Below are 16,636 nucleotides of genomic sequence, written 5' to 3'. Positions count from 1 at the left end.
GGGGTCGAATGTGCAGATATATCTGAACCATGACACTTTCTGCTAGCAAGAACTTTGGAAATGAATATCCTGAATGATGACAATTCACAGCAGCAGCAAATGCTGAATTTAGGTAACATGCAGGAAAAAGTGTTTGGAGAAAGTAGGTCACAGTATAAGTCTTCACCCAATTGTGAATCAGTCTACAGAAATCCATGTTGGGAAGTATTCTGGACAATCACATTGGAAAGTCCTAAATAGTTGTAAAGAAAACAGCACAAGTGCACCAAAAAGAAATGCCTGAATTTTATTATGGCCTTTCAGTCGTCATTAGATATATATTAAATATGTTCCTGCTTTTAGCATGAGAGTCTGATTTTCTAACCCTTTGTTTAATTTGTTCCAGGGCACTAAAGGACCAAAAGGCACTATAACCATGGCAGTATGTTATCTCATTTCTAAACCTAAGTGCATGCTACATGTAATTAACGGTTTCAGTTTTTCCCATTTAAAAGCATTGACTGTACAGAGTTTGCTATTAGCCATTGAAGGAAAGCTCTCTTCACGTACTTGTTGCAGTATAACAGTTACAGCCCTGTGTGAAGTAAATAACCAAGGATTTAGAAACAAATTTTGAATATGGATTTAAACCAGGCAAAAGTTTTGCAAACAATTTAAACATTAAAACTCTTTTCTCGGTTATGTAATTTGAACTAGTTTACAGAACCTCAAAGGGACTTAGGAGGGCCAGCCATTGCTCTCTTACATGGGTATGCTCAGGAAAGAGGGCAAAAGCAGCCTTTACCCAAGTGAATACTTTTCTAGGGTAAACAGCAGGGCAGGATCTCTCAATGCATCTAAGAGAGGTGCTGGCCTGAGCAGCATATCCCCAGCTAGGTGGGGTTTGTGACAGACCGACAATAGCCTCCAATATCCAGGACAAATCTTATGAAATAAAGTTAACAATTATTGAATTATGTTTACTACCTTGAGGGTCTATTGTATTAAAAATGCAATTGTGTACGTGTTGTTGTGGAATTGTATGTAACTTCTCTAGGACAGTGTTTCTCAACCTTTTTGATACCAGGGAACGGCTTGCTGCCTTCCTAAGCTGTGTGTAAGATGTGTCAGGGAGATCTCAGGGACTGTCACCGGTCCATGACCAGTCATTGAGAAACATTGCTCTAGGAGACTGACTCATGTAATCTCTGGAAAGTATTAGGAACTTCAAAGGGCTTTTGGGGACAATATATGGGAAGTGGACTTCCTTCTGGGAAGGAAGGAAGTGCAAGTTGTCCCCTTGGAAGCCAGTCTTTACACTTCCCTCTTTCCAAGTACTTTCTAGGAACTCCACTTCACACACACATTATCCCCAAAAGCCCTTTGAAGTTCCTAATACTTTCCAGAGATTACATTAGTCACTCTCCTAGAGAAGTTAACAAACAATTCCACAACAACACATACACAATTGCATTTTTAATACAGTAGACCCTCAAGGTAGTAAATTTAATTCAATAATTTTTATCTTAATCCCATCAACTTTGTCCAGAATATTGCAGGTCTGTACAAGTCTGTTAGCTAAGGTGTACATCCAACTCAGGCAAGGTCACTCAGCAGTCAATAGCATGAGCTAACTAGGGGGCACCTGCTGCTCCTTTTCCAAGGTGCAGAAATACACCTCTCACAGAATAGTGCTCTCCTCATCTTGTAGAATCCTGCTGAGGTGGTCAGGATTCCTGAAGAGGAGGATGCCCCCAGCACTCTCCTCACTCCTCCAGCCTCATTGGCCCGGTCAATGATTGTCCCATGAGCTCATAGATCTTAAGGTACAGATACATTATACAAAATGAACAGTTCAGAATGTATCTATTTCATACGTTTGAGAAAGATTAAGTGGCCAATGAAACATTTATAGGAAACTTCAACTATAGCGTTAGAGTAAGATCCTGTTGTCAAATACGCTGAGTAACTGCGCTGATTGTAATGCTACTCTGGATTTATGTGGGTGTAAAAGAGCTCAGGACTTGGGACTTGATCCAGTTCCCATTGGAGTCAATGGAAAGAGTCCCACAGATTTTCCAATGGGAGCTGGATCCGGCTCTTGGCCCTCAACCATCTTTTTATTTTTCCCCCCACAGCCTTGTGAACTTGTTAATTTCACACGCAAAAGCTGCCGTAAGTAGTGGACTTCTTATTTCCTTTTTCCTGTTGTAATTTGTGCAGCCACAGTTTTTAAATGGTAACATACTGGGCAATTCAATGGCTTGCAAACTGATATGTGGCTTTGAAATCTCTAGGTGGATGGTATCAATCTGGTACAAGTTGGTAGTGTCTGAAAGTTGTTACCACTGGTGACTATCCAGCAGCTTATGCAAAATAAGTTTGTACTCTGTTTACTTTTTCTGTGTCTGAATCATTAACCACTGTTACAGACATCAGGAATGAGCACCCTTGTTGGCAGACTCAGCACAGAGGCCAAGGACAGAATAGGCTGTGGGGACCAAGCTACCATCTCCCCCATAGAATTCATCCTTCCGGGCAAAGGCTGGCTCACCTTGATGGACAGTTCAGACAATCTCGCACTGCCACTGCCTGGGCTGTACCGGTTCCATGGATAAATACAACGTGCTAGCCTCCAGGGGTACCGCATGTACTATACTCATCTTAAAAACTGTAAATGAGACACACATGCAGTCAGTGTAGATTTCAGCCCACCTGTTTTACATTTGAGAACATTGTCAAACAAACTCATCAGGGAAAAAGGAAAACTACAGAACTGATCATTTAAACTACAACTTTGAAAGAGGAAAAATATATACATGTTGTGTCCCACCCAACTTTATCTGCAAGCCCAACATTCATTTCCTTTGTTTAAAAAACCAAACAAAACCCCCTCTCTCACTGGCAGCCACTCTTATGCTTGTGTTATAATGAGCCTTTTGGTGGCAGGTTATCACCCCTCTACTGGGGCTGAACTTTTGACTTTGCAAGCTGTACTGGCTTGATAGCACATAGTCTCCCATTAATATTTCCGTCCTCTTCATGCCTTTCTCATTTGGGCTAAAATGGTCTCCCGAGCACCTTACCCAAGTAACTCATTTAGGTACTGGGGAACGCTGTGCTGGAGAGGGGAAAGCACTTTGCTGTCACGTGCCCCTCAGCTGTGGAGTCTTCATCCCATCCCAGCCTGTTCCTGTGCAAGAGAGCACACAGAGCTCCTCACCTCTGGGCTCCAGGCCATGCAGGAGGTAAACACCCCAAGCATGGCCTCCTTAAATTCTACCCAGCAGAAGTACACCAGTTTGGCTGCAGTAGGGTCCTCTGCACCAGTGGATAGGAGACGGTACAATTTTCCTCTTGGTGACAGAAGCAAATGATAATATAGATCCTGAGTCTCATCCAAATTTTCAGTCAGCTTTGAATCAGGCTGTTTATTCAAAGCAAGCATATGACATAGAATCACAGAAACGTAGGGCTGGAAGGGACCTCGACAAGTCATCAAGTTCAACCCCCTGTGCTATGGCAGGACCAGGCAAACCTAGAGCATCCCCGACCAGCTTGTCCAGCTTGTTTTTAAAAGCTTCCAATGATGGGGACTCCGCGACCACCCTTGGAAGCCTATTCTAGAGCTTAACTACCCTTATAGATAGAAAATTTTTCCTGATGTCTAACCTAAATCTCCCTTGTTGCAGATTAAGCCCATTACTTCTTGTCCTATCTTCAGTGGACATGGAGAACAATTGATCGCTGTTCCTCTTTATAACAGCCCTTAACATATTGGAAGACTGTTCTCAGGTCCCCTCTGTCTTCTTTTCTCAGGACTAAACATGGCCCGTTTTTTTAACTTTTCCTCATTGGGCAGGTTTTCTAAACCTTTTATCATTTTTGTTGCTCTTCTCTAGACTCTTTCCAATTTGTCCATAACTTACCTAAATTGTGGCACCCAGAACTGGACACAGTACTCCAACTGGGGCCTCAACACTGCCAAATAAAGTGTCAATTACCTCCTGTGTCTCACATACAACACTCCTGTTAATACGCTCCAGAATCATATTGCAGTTGCATTACATTGATAACTCATTCAGTCTGTAGTCCACTATAACCTTTAGATTGTTTTCAGCAGCAGTACCACGCAGAATAGTTATTCCCCATTTTGTGTTATGCATTTGATTTTTTTTCCTAACTGAAATACTTTGCACTTGTCTTTATTGAATTTCATCTTGTTGAATTCAGACCAATTCTCCACTTTGTCAAGGTCACTTTGAATTTAAAACCTGTCTTCCAAAGGGCTTGCAACCCCTCCCAGATTGGTAACTTGTATAGAATTTATAAGGATACTCTCCAAGTTATTACTCCAAGTTATAATGAAAATATTGAATAGCTCTGGACCCAGAACTGACCCTTGTGGGTTGCCACTAGAGATGCCCTCCTAATCTGAAATCAGAAAACCACTGATAAGTACTCTTTGAGTATGGTCCTTCAACCAGTTGTGCAGCCACCTTATAGTAATTTCATGCCACTGTATGAATGGATACAATCTAATCAAGGTAACTGTAAAAGAAAGTAATTCTCTTTTTTTTCCCCTCCTCCCCCATCTCTCTCTTCTAGCTTGCTTATCAGGTAAATAGCTCTATACTCTATTTCTTACTTAGATTGTAGAAACAATGACAACATTGGTTTGTAGATATCCTTTCACACAGTATATTTGTTTCAAGGTACCGCCAAGTGTCCAGTATATCCAACTGAACTGGTGTTCGCCTTCGATATGTCTGAAGATGTTACCCCAGTAGCATTTGAAAGAATGAGGGATAATGTGATCTCTTTGCTGCGGGTCATCGAGCTCAGTGAAAGCAGCTGTCCGACTGGTGCTCGCATCTCCATCGTTTCATACAATACCAACACAAATTACCTCATCAGATTCTCAGATTTCCAGCGGAATAACTTGCTGCTGGAAGCAGTCCAGAAAATACAACTGGAGAGGTCCTCAGGCAGACGCAATCTTGGAGCAGCCATGAGATTCATTGCAAAGAATGTGTTCAAGCGGGTTCGTCCGGGTCATCTCGTAAGAAAAGTTGCCATATTTTTCACCAATGGCCCATCACAGGATGCTACCTCCATCAACACAGCGGTGCTGGAGTTCAGTGCCCTGGATATCATTCCTGTGGTTATTGCCTTCAATGAAGTGCCTGATGTCAGACATGCCTTTTCGGTAAACAGGCTGCTTACAGAAAAAGAAAAATCTCAGTGAGAAATGATCATACATTTGATTGAAAGTTGCTTTGTTAGTACATGAGTAAATTGATGCTCTCAAGCTAATAACTTATAAAAGAAAGGTTTAGATCATTACACCTTTTAGGAAGGGAATATTTTAATGACAGTTGAAATAAAATTAAATCCTGATTTTTTTTTCATTACAATGAATACTAAACAAATAACTTTTCTGCAAGTGAATTGTCTGCCATGATGTAAATCCAGATCCCACCATGTTCATTTCACTTGCTGCTTCCCAGAATGTTCCATTCTAATGTTGACATTTGGTAAGCATGTGTCTGGGAACACATACAGATTGATTTATGTACAAACCTTGTGGGCCATGTGTTCTGGAGAATTCAATTGCAGAAGACTTCAGACAAACCACTCTATTTCCCCCCCAAAAAATTCAGTAAAACCTTTTTATAAAGCATTGCCATTAGCTATAACAGAGAAGAAAACTTTTGTCTTAAAATATGATTTTAGACTCACTGAAGGACAGTAAATACAAAAATAAATATTGCATACCATATACTACCAACCTTAACGGCAACAAATTACGTGGGTTGTTTAAAGTTACTCCACCACCTTTACCATTCTTTCTGTCTTTCCTGAACACCACATACTCTTTTAATACCTGTATTCCAGTCATGACTACTATTCCGCCATGTTTCCATTATCTCTATAATATCTGATTTCACTTCCTGCACCAGTAATTCTAGTTCCTCCATTTTGTTACCCAGGCTCCTTGCACTGGTGTACAGACATCTTAATCTTTCCAATCTTTCCACAAGGCTTGGGGCCCTTGGAGAGAAGGTCTTGTCCATTTGCTGAATCAGAAAGAAGGCCCTGAGTCAGTTTAAATCCTCATAAAAAACCTTTTCTTTGCCTGTTGATCTCTCGAAAACCCACTTTGAACTGGTACATGTAAGCCTCCTTAGGACATGGTACATCTCTGGGGGTGGAGGTGATTGCAGCCTAAGGATTCACCTTAATCTCTGTCACCCCTGTTTTTAGTTCCTGGAGGAGTGATAATCCTCCCCCTTGAAGTTGCATACAGTCCATGGCCCATGTTGATACATAAACTTAATAAAATATGGTCTCCAAAAATAATGCATGGGGTTGCAATATCTGTCACAATTACATCTAAGCCAAGCTGATTATCTTCAAATTACAGTCAGACACATAGTGACAGAAATGTGCACAACCTCATTTCCATCAGCCAGATTAAAAAATTGACTGATTGGAACTCAGTTAAATAACTATTGATTATGTGCAATAAAGAATAGAATCCAGCTGATTTCCTTGGCTGATTTGCAGAGCAAATAGGAGCAACAAGCAGGACTGTATTTTAAGTCACTAACGTAAGCAGATCATGACTCACACAAGCAGCATATCTGTTGATGAAGATGATGATGTTATATAAATCACTTTTCAGAGTAGAGGAAAATTTTTAATGAAATGGACCAAATTCTGCAGTTGCACCAGGGCAGCCCCTAAGAGGAGAATAGGCCTTGTGTCTTTATCAATTTTCTTTTGGATTACACTGATATAAAAATAAACAGGATAACCTGAGATTTGTTTCTAGTCTATAGATTCCCAATACTGGCTCAAGTATTGTAACTGTCAAATTGCTCTGGCCCCAATGGAGAGCTGCAAAGTGAAAATTTCCAATACAACCAATTAATGCTCAGAAATACATGTGGCATAAGAACCTGAGTAGAATAAATCATCTATTTGCAGTAATTAGAAAATATCTTTAACTAGGGCTGCTCTTTCTCTTTCCTCTCAACTATAATGCATAGGGCCAAATCCTGCATTCTTTACTCAAGCATAACTCCCATTGGTGTCATAAATACAGATTCAAAATAAAATTGATAAATAAAATATAGATTCAAAATAAAGACTTAGGGTTTATCCCACTGTCTCAATTTATGCAAGGGAAAAAAGTCACAAGTGTAGATATCTTCCTTCCGGCATTAGCAGCTCATGTATCCAAGCACTGTAAGTGAAGTTAACAACATCAAATAACTACAGTGATAAAATTTTCTTAATGAACACCACATTAAATGTGTTCACCGTACATTTTACAAGGAAATCCCTATTACCGCCAGCTCCTCAAGGAATTTTACCATCAAGAAGTTAAAGATTAGATTCTATTTTCCATTGTTAAACTATAACCCATTAAAATCAAAAGGGTGAGAAAAAGACATATCTGACCACCACAGTGGATGCTGACACTGGCAAGCTAAAGAAAAACATATTTCAGACCCACGTATTTTATTCTTGCTGTAACAAATGCTTTCCCAAGAGAAAGGATTACAGTTCTGTATGTTCTAACAAAATAAGACTATTGGGAAGCCTCAAATTTACTCTAATTTATTGTCTACATTTCAGTCTTGTTCTTTATTCCCTGGGTTGCAAATTCAAGAAATGTCAGGAACCCTCCAGGGAAGAAAATGAAAGTTCAAACAATTTGTGAATTTACTAAGGAAAAGTAAAACAGAGTACAAGTAGCCTGATTAGCCCAGAAGTGTGGTGAATGCAACCACTGGGCTGAGGGAAAGACAAGGTATTTGCTCTGAAGTTCTGTGTTTTCCAAATGTTGGAAAAACCTACATTTTATCTTCCTTAGCCTCTACCCATTAATGAATCTCTAAGGCCATTCTCTACAGAAATAACTCAAATGAAAGTTGAATTAAATTTGTGTGTGGCATATGCATTGGTTGGAAATTAAGCGCTAATAAATATTCCCCCAAAAGTTTTACAGCCCAAACTACCATTTGGGGTGGTAAATTTCATAACATAGGAAGATATTGCATGTCCCGATTTATTTCTCAGTGTTTTTACTTACATTATGCTTGAATAGGCCTGAATGAACAATGAAATTGCAGGATTGTTAAGGGGTTACTCAGTCTCCTCAATCATTTGTGTGACCAAAGCTTCTACTGGGCAAGATGGGTCTTCCTCAGTTGGTCAGTTGTGCTAAGCTAAAGGTCTGTTTTCCCTAGGAGCAATGTTATCCTTTCTCTCATGTTAGTAAAAGCATTTGTCACAATGAGAGCCCACATGGAAGGCCTGCCCTGCCTTGCCTCCATAAAGCCCATCTGCAAGGCAAAGAACAAAGGCTATTGTTAGCCTGCTGGCCAAGAACAACTTTGAGATTCCTATTGATGATGATTCTTTAGATGATGAGACCCATCTTTAAAGATATAGTTCAGAGGCAGAGTAGAACTATGGCTTCCCAATGAGAGACCACGCAGAACCTCTATCTAGTAGCCCCTGACAACATGGATTTAAATTATATAGCAGTTAGTTTCGTCATGTTCCATTACATGCCTAATTTGGATATTAGAGACACAAAGTGGGTGAGGTAATGTATTTTATTGGACCAACTTCTGCTCGTGAGAGAGACGAGCTTTTGAGCCACACAGCTCTTCTTCAGGCCCAGGAAAGATACCCCAGCATCACAGCAAAATGGAAGGTGGAACTGATTGTTTAGCATAAGTAGTTAGCACATATTGTAAGGGACAATTCAAGGTAGAGTGGCCTGTTAATCTCTCTGCTGTTGTGGGACAAAAAGAGGGGGTTAGTGGGTTACCGATTGTTATGAGAAGCCATAAATCCAGGGTTTATGTTCAATCTGTGGTGTGCAACCTATCATTTAAATCAGCTTCTATATCAGATGAGTGGAGGGTAGCTAATGTGACACCAATTTTAAAAAAAAACCTCCGGAAGTAATCCTGGCAATTACAAGCCATTAAACCTGACTTTGGTACCAGGCAAATTGGTTGAAACAATAGTAAAGAACAGAATTAGCAGACACATAAATGAACAAGATTTGCTGGGGAAGATTAACATGGCATTTGTAAAGAGAAATCATGCCTTACCAATCTATTAGAATTCTTTGAGCCGGTCAACAAACATGTAGTCAAGGTTGATCCAGTGGATATAGTGTACTTGGATTTTCAGAGACTTGGACCAGTGCTATTCAACATATTCATAAATGATCTGAAAAAAAGGGGTAAACTGTAAGATGGCAACATTTACAGATGATATAAAATTACTCAAGATAGTTAAGTCCAAAGCAGATTGTGTAGAGTTACAAAGGGATCTGTCAGAACTGAATGACTAGGAAACTGGATGGGTGAGAATGAAATGGATGAGTTTGATGATGTGTTTGGAGTGGATATCTGAGGGTTGTCCATTGTCTTGTATATATGTAAGGCAGGTAGCTATGCCATCATTGTGAGGGTTGTTGGTGTATACGGAAGTGACATCCGTGGTGGCGAGGATTGTGTTCTGGGCAAGGTTGTTAATATTGCAGAGTTTGTGGAGGAAGTCAGTTGTGTCCTGGAGCAAACTGGCCCTTTGTGTGGTGAGTGGTTTGAGGATGGTTTCTATGAGTCCCAATATTCCTTCAGTGAGAGTGCTGTGGCCAGATATGATGGGTCTGCCTTGGTTCCCTTGTTTGTGTATTTTGGGAATCATATAGTAGGTCGCTGGGGTGGGTTTGTAGGGGATGAGTTTGTGGAGTTTCTTTTGGAGTTGTTTGGGGAAAGATTTGATGGTATCCTTAAGTTCCTGAGTAAATTGTAGTGTGGGGTCTTCTCTGAGTTCTTTATAATAAGTGGTGTAGGAGAGTTGTCAGTTGGACTCATTAATGTAGTCATTGGTGGGAGGGCATGTGCAGTGTTCCTCCAAAAGCGCTGGAATTTAAATTCCTGCGCATGGCTCTGTGTTGAGGACTACAATGGCGCATCCTTTGTTTGCTGGTTTGATCACTATCTTGTGCTTAGATTTCAGGACTATATGGCTGTTCAGGACTATATGGCTGAGATTATGGTGAATGTTTAAGGATTTTGGAGTCAATTTTTTTCCTGAAGCAATGACTGTAATGATCAAGAGTGTGTTTTTGTCTGCTCTCTGGTATCCAGTCATATGGCTCTTTTTTCTTATCGTTTTCAGTGGGGATGTGGCAATTGTGAGTGGTCTCTTCATTGTTGTGAAATAATTTTTTGAGGTGGAGACAGCGGAAGAATTCTTCCAGTTCTCCACATGTTAGTATGGTATTAGGTTCTGTGGTGTTTACATTGTTTGTTTGTAGTAGCACCTAGTAGTCACAACCAAGATCTGGAGCCCATTGTGCCCACTGCTGTGCAAACACAGAGTAAAAAGTCAGACCCTGCCCTAAAGATCTTACAATCTAAATAGACAAGGCAGACAAAAGGTTGGAGAAAGGAAGCACTATTCTCTCCCTTTTGCAGATAGGAACTTAGCACAGAGAAGTTTAGCAACTTGCCCAGGTCACATAGGATGGCTGTGGCAGAGCCAGAAAAGAAACCTGATCTCAAATCCTAATACAACACCTAGACTACAAGGCCTTCCTATTTGGATGCAGTATTTATATAAAGTTTTATTTCAATTTTACTTTGTCAGAGTGGGGGTTGATTTTTATTTGTTATTTTTTGCTAATTTTTCTTCCATTCTGACTGTTTTGTCTTCTCCACATGTTAAGTGTCCTAATTATGCACAGCAGCTGCAGTGACTCATGAGACAATCTTGGGCAACTGACATGGCACCCAAAAAGTCTTGCAATTTCTCACTTGTGTCTGTTCACTGTTATAAGATAAACCTATTGAGTTATGGATGGAGCTTGTTTCAGCAGAGAAATATCATTAGCAGTCAAGAAAAGTGGTCTATTCTTTGAGTGCAGTTCTTCTTGTTTAAACTACTTATGTGTTTGCTTTAAAACAGATGGATGACACTAGAAGATTTCAACTGCTTATTTGGGAAAGACAGCAGGATGAGCGCTTGGAAAGCATCACAGATTGCATACTCTGCTATGGTAAGGGTGCTCATTTTACTTAACAAAACTCAGTGCTAGCTGTGCTTGTAGTTTATATCCGTGCACTTACCTTCACAACAACAAATCCTACAGATATCAATGCAGTCATTTTCTAGCCAACATAGATGGTCAGAATTAGTGCTGAAAATAAGAATGCTGTTTAATTCTCCCCTTTGTGGTTCTTGTGAAAGAAATTATATAAATTGGCATTGTTCTTATAGTGGAAGTTATTCAAAATAGAATTATGCTTCTGGGAAAGAAGGTTCATTTAATATAACTTCCACATTTCAAGGAGGAGAGAGGGAAGTGGGAGCTGACTGACAGATATATTTAGGAATGTTGGACAGTAATCAGAGATAAAAAATAGAGTTTGTTCCAGTATCTTATTTTGTTTAGGTTTCAAGGAAAGAAGAAAAAAAAATGAGTTTTTCAACACATTTTGGCCATTTTCTGTTACCACTCCTATGTTATTTCCCATAAGATCTCAGAACGTAATTTAGAGGGAGTCAGTCAATGTATCTTATCAGACCAGTTAATCAGAGCTGTCAAATAATTTTTAGGACAAACTTTTTAAATGAAAAAAAAAAGTCTTACTTCAGTTTTAAAGTGATTGCTTTTGTTACACAGTAAAATAGCTTACAGATCAATGCTTCCTGCCTAGATAAATGCAAACCAGATACAAACTGTGAAGTGACTGTTCCCCTGCCTGTTATGGTGAACATGGACATCACTTATATCATCGACAGCTCTCGCAGCATCGACAGTGATGAGTTTGAGAGAGCCAAAGACTTTGTGAGTACCATGCTCGATGACTTTGTTATCACCTCACAGCCGAGGGAATCGGATGAAGGCGCGAGGGTGGCTCTGGTGCAGCAGGCCCCTAGAAACTTTACCCCCAGCAGAAACACAAGCCCAGTGAACAGAGAGTTTGATCTGATCACGTACAGCAGTAAAAATTTGATGAAGAGACATATACAAGAATCTGTTCGCAAATTAGAAGGGCCATCTGCCATTGGTCATGCTCTGCAGTGGACAATTGACAATATATTTTTCAAAGCCCCCAGGCCGAGACAACTCAGGGTCATATTTATAATACTTGGAAGTGAGACGAGTTCCTGGGACAGACAGAAACTGAGAGAGATCTCACTGCAAGCCAAGTGTCAAGGATTCATCCTGTTCATCCTAGCACTTGGAAACGACATTACCAACAGTGAGCTGACAGAGCTTTCGAGCTTCCCAGCAGAGCAGCATCTAGTGCAGTTGGGCAGGGTTCTGCAACCTGAAATGGAATATGCTCAGAAGTTTAGTCGGGTCTTCCTAAACCTCCTAAAACGTAAGTAGCACACAATCCAACTTACTTCTATTATTGAAGCAATGAGAAACGCTGTGCAGACATAGATGGATCAGCACATTCACCATCAGTCATGAGAAGCATAAGAATTTCTAGTAATAGAAGGATTTGAGCTTTTAGATAGTACCGTGCTCATTATACAAAAGATGGTAGACTCTATTCTGATACTGTGGTGATAAGCCCATAGGTATACTTATAATACAGAACAACATTACATTCTAACGATGTCTTGGGCCAAATTCTGAGGTACTTTTTTACAATGCAATCCCATTGACTTCACTCTTCCCTAAAGAGGAGGTTTTATTTCTGTGTTTACTACTGACTTCCTCTGTGACCTTTGGAAAATCATGTAACCTCTGTAAGGCGCGGAAGAATTGTGTAACGTGGGGGGCAGCGTAAATGGCAATGGCTAGGCCTGAGGCAGTATCAGCTAGGCCTGAGTTGGCATAAGTAACAAAAGCTAGGCCCAAAATGACCTAGACATAACCTCGGGATGAAAGCAGAAGTAGGCTGACTGCAGAATCAGTTTAAACCAGCTAAGAGCTAGCTATAGCAGTAAACAAGTGACTGAAGCTTATAGTGGATTGGTCCCTAGCTAACTGCCAATAAAAAAGAGAACAAGTGTTAAGGCCAAATCCCCAAGGGGATTGAAATGTAGCCAATGAGCTTATTGCTAGGATTGGGGGAGGGGGTATTTTAGGACCCCCGCCCCCAAGTGCGCCCTGCCCAGAGGCTCTCTGTGGATCCGTCGAGGTACTAGTGGATGCCCAGGTGGGTCGGCTTCCTAGTTGCAACTTGCTTATAGGGTGGAGAATGGGCCTCCCCATCCCTCATACTGGTAAGCACCTGGATCCCTGATTTGTACTCCTAGCAGCCTGGATGTCATAACAATAGCTTAAGATTTGTAACTCTCATAGTTTGTGCTGCGTGAATAAACTGCTGTATGGGCACTTCCTCGTCTGGCTGCTCTTTTCTCACCATGGAGATCTAAAAATAAGAACCCTCCATCTCAGCGGAGCACACCCTCTATCTAAGTTTTCCCCACATCTGTAAAGTGGGGATAATACTTCCCTACTTTCACAGATGTATGAGGAATAATTCATTAATGTTTATAAACATTTTGAGATAAACAATATGCAAGCACTGAGTATTATTTTGAAGCTGTCATTGATTTCAAGCCAAACCAGGAATACGTTTAATAAAAGCTCCAGCTTCTATAAAAATATTCTGTATATTAGAGAACAAGTTACAGCTACACAAGGGTGAATCTGGAGTCTCCTGAGCCTCTGTTATTGGATAGGCTATATGGGTGATCTCCAATGCTATTTTCTATGCACTTATTTCCCTTTTGTTTTGTCTCTTGGTGCCAGTCTCTCTAGCTGTGCTATGCTTATTTCTTGGGAGTAGCTTACTTGAATGCACAAGAATAATTTCATGCATTTTTTAGGCTTAGCTACTTGTGCTCTTCCCACAGGTGGAATGAACAGTTACCCTTCTTCAGAACTGCAAGAAGAGTGTGAAACCTTACATCGAGGAGATGCACAATAGCAAGTAGCTATTCTGGAAAGGTAGTGTAACTCTATCTGAATTGTATCCATGGTGTGTGGAGTACAACTGCATATGTACAGCCTGTTCCCAAAATAAAGGACCTGCCCCCTTGAAGGCAATGGCAAAATTCACATTAGCTTTCATGGAAACAAGATCAGGCCCAAAGTTCTCTGTTAGCAATAACTTGAGTGAATGAGCCTTGTACATCTTTTTCACATACAAACTATTGCTAAAAAGAGTTTTTTTTCCCCTACAGGATACCGTTCCCTGAATTTGGTGGGAGTTTGGAAGAAGCAGAGCCAACAGGAAGCAGAGTAACAGAAGAAATTACAGAAACCACTCAGGAACATGTAGATGTCTGACAGGAAGCAAAATATGATTCCAAGGAGAATGAGTATTTCACAGAGGACAATGCTGAAGAGTGCAAGCTAGAGGAATATGGAGAATCCCAAGAGAGGAATGAAGAAAATTTACTGCGGACTATGATATGGTTTCTAGGTTCTGATCCAAAGCCCTTTGAAGTCAGTGGAAAGACTGATGTTACTTGCAATGGGCTTTGGATCAGACTCATAGTATTTATTCAGTTCCCTGGCTTCTTACGCTTGCTGTTGGCCATACAAATGCAATACAGCCTAATTTGGTTTGTAGGATTTCCATGTGTGTGACAGAGGGCAGAACTGGTGCTATCCTTTGGTCTTTAACTTTGATTTAGGACTTCTTATTATAGAAATAAAGTTGTGGTTCTATTTAAAAAACAAACAGGTAACTAGTGCTTGTTAGTCCAAATTAAACTGAGTCCTCAAATTTTGCTAGGATAGTGACACTCTCAGCAAGTTGCACCATTATTAGTGAGTCAACAGGACCTCCTCTTCTGAACACTAACCTTTCCTGGGATGACAGGCCTTAGCATGGAGGACAGTACATCTGTGATTCCATTACAGCCCATCCTTGTACATTCTTTCCCCCCTCCAAACAGATGCTAATTATACCTTGCCAGTGATAACTTCCTTTCACTTGCCTCCTAGCTGTGTACATTTCATTACAGATTTTCTTTTATATGATACAATAGGTTGAAAGTTAAAGATCTGGTTGCTAGATATATTCTGTCACAATAATTCCATAGGATTACCAATGTTTAATGTAGTAACTTTTTTTGAATCTATAAACCAATAAAATTCGTGTTAACAAAGGGCAGATGCATGTAGGTGGGACGGGTGGGGAGGATGCATGAGTATGGGGGCGGGTTTGTGCGTTGATCTGCTGCTGCAATGCAAATAAAATATAACTTACAAGCTGCAACTGATGGTTCTTAGGTTAATTCTTTGATGGTGTGAACCATGATATAAACTGCTCAGAAGATGGTATAATCCAGTAGTTCCCAAACTTTACTGGTTTACTTACCATCTACTTAAAAAAAATGTTCCATCAATTCACTGCACAACATGCTTACCACGATTTGGGATCCCCAGCTGTAAAGAGCAGTAACTGGCACTGATTTGCTATTCAGCATATCCATGCTGAAGAATAAGAAGGGTAGGATGGAGAGTATAAGATGAAGTCATCATCCCACACTATTTTACATCTTGTTGTTATTTGCTTTTCCTGATACCTGGCTTTCCTTCTGTGTCAGTTTCTGATTTCATAAACTTGTGAAAAATTGGAGTCACTCCATTGGCTTCAGCTGAGTGACTCTGAATTTAAACTGGTGTAAATGAGATCAGAATCTGTCCCACTGCATACCAAATTGTTGCAGGTTACACAATTTATGCCTATTTTCTGACCAGCATATACCCGATATAACTTTACATCACCACTGAAATTGGACCAGAGACTTTCATGGATGTTGAAACTAATTTTTCCTGCAACGTATGACCTTCAATGTGGTTTGCTGGAAGGAAGAGGTATTCATAAAGCGATGTTACCAACCACATCTACAATAAGGTAAAACAGGAACAGATTTTATATAGTTTAAGGCACAGTTCATGCTAACATGATTTGCCTGATAACTATAGCCCAGGCATAACTGTTTTATAGCCATTTTATAAACCAGCCTAGACACTAAAACCATACGGCCTTAGTTTTCTCCTTTCACTTTTGTTTTCCCCTGTGTAGCTCCGCTCATTTAAAAAACTCAGTAGTTGAAGTGAGAGTAGAATCGTGTCCACCATGTGCTAAAAAGACACCATGTTCTCTAGTAAGACCTGAGAAAGCATACTGATTATGCTGTCTGCCATCTTGAGTAGAATATTCTTCTCCCCTGAAGTACCAGCACTGATGATCTTAGTTCTCTCCCACACAAACTTTAACTGTAACCTTTATTTGCCTTTTCTAGATGCTTGTGCAGTGGATCAGGATGGTGGAGAGTGTCAAGATTATGATCTGAAGTGGTATTATGACAAAGAGCAGAAAATCTGCATTCAATCTGGTATGGTGGCTGTGGAGGCAACAAAAACAGATTTGAAACTCAAGAGAAATGTGAAGCATTATGTATAGCATCTTTCTAGAGTGGAGATAGTCAAACCACTTCACCTCTTTAGCTATGCTGTAAGGACAATGGGGAGAAGAGATTAAAATAAAAAGGTCTACGTTAACAATACTGCTTCTAAATTTCAGGTAAAACAAACATATCATTATTAAAATCCATGTTACAAGAGGGCATT

General features: G+C 40.2%; 1 protein-coding gene across 1 annotated transcript in view; it reads left to right on the top strand.

The window, feature by feature from the left end:
- Positions 1-15,183, top strand: part of LOC137162209 (collagen alpha-4(VI) chain-like) — an 82,764-nt gene extending 67,581 nt beyond the window's left edge. The window contains 8 exon segments of the mRNA XM_067561794.1: positions 386-421; positions 2,118-2,154; positions 4,588-4,599; positions 4,695-5,188; positions 10,987-11,077; positions 11,739-12,410; positions 13,903-13,996; positions 14,233-15,183. Coding sequence (XP_067417895.1) covers positions 386-421; positions 2,118-2,154; positions 4,588-4,599; positions 4,695-5,188; positions 10,987-11,077; positions 11,739-12,410; positions 13,903-13,996; positions 14,233-14,641 — 1,845 coding nt within the window. The 3' untranslated portion in view covers positions 14,642-15,183.
- Positions 15,184-16,636: the final 1,453 nt, after the last annotated feature.

Source organism: Emydura macquarii, unplaced genomic scaffold (assembly GCF_026122565.2).
Source record: "Emydura macquarii macquarii isolate MOO-44397 ecotype Brisbane River unplaced genomic scaffold, CSIRO-AGI_Emac_v2 contig_2422, whole genome shotgun sequence".
Classification (NCBI taxonomy): Eukaryota; Metazoa; Chordata; order Testudines; family Chelidae; genus Emydura; species Emydura macquarii.
The sequence above is the reverse complement of the archived record's forward strand: the minus strand, read 5'-3'. Positions and strand labels throughout refer to the sequence as shown.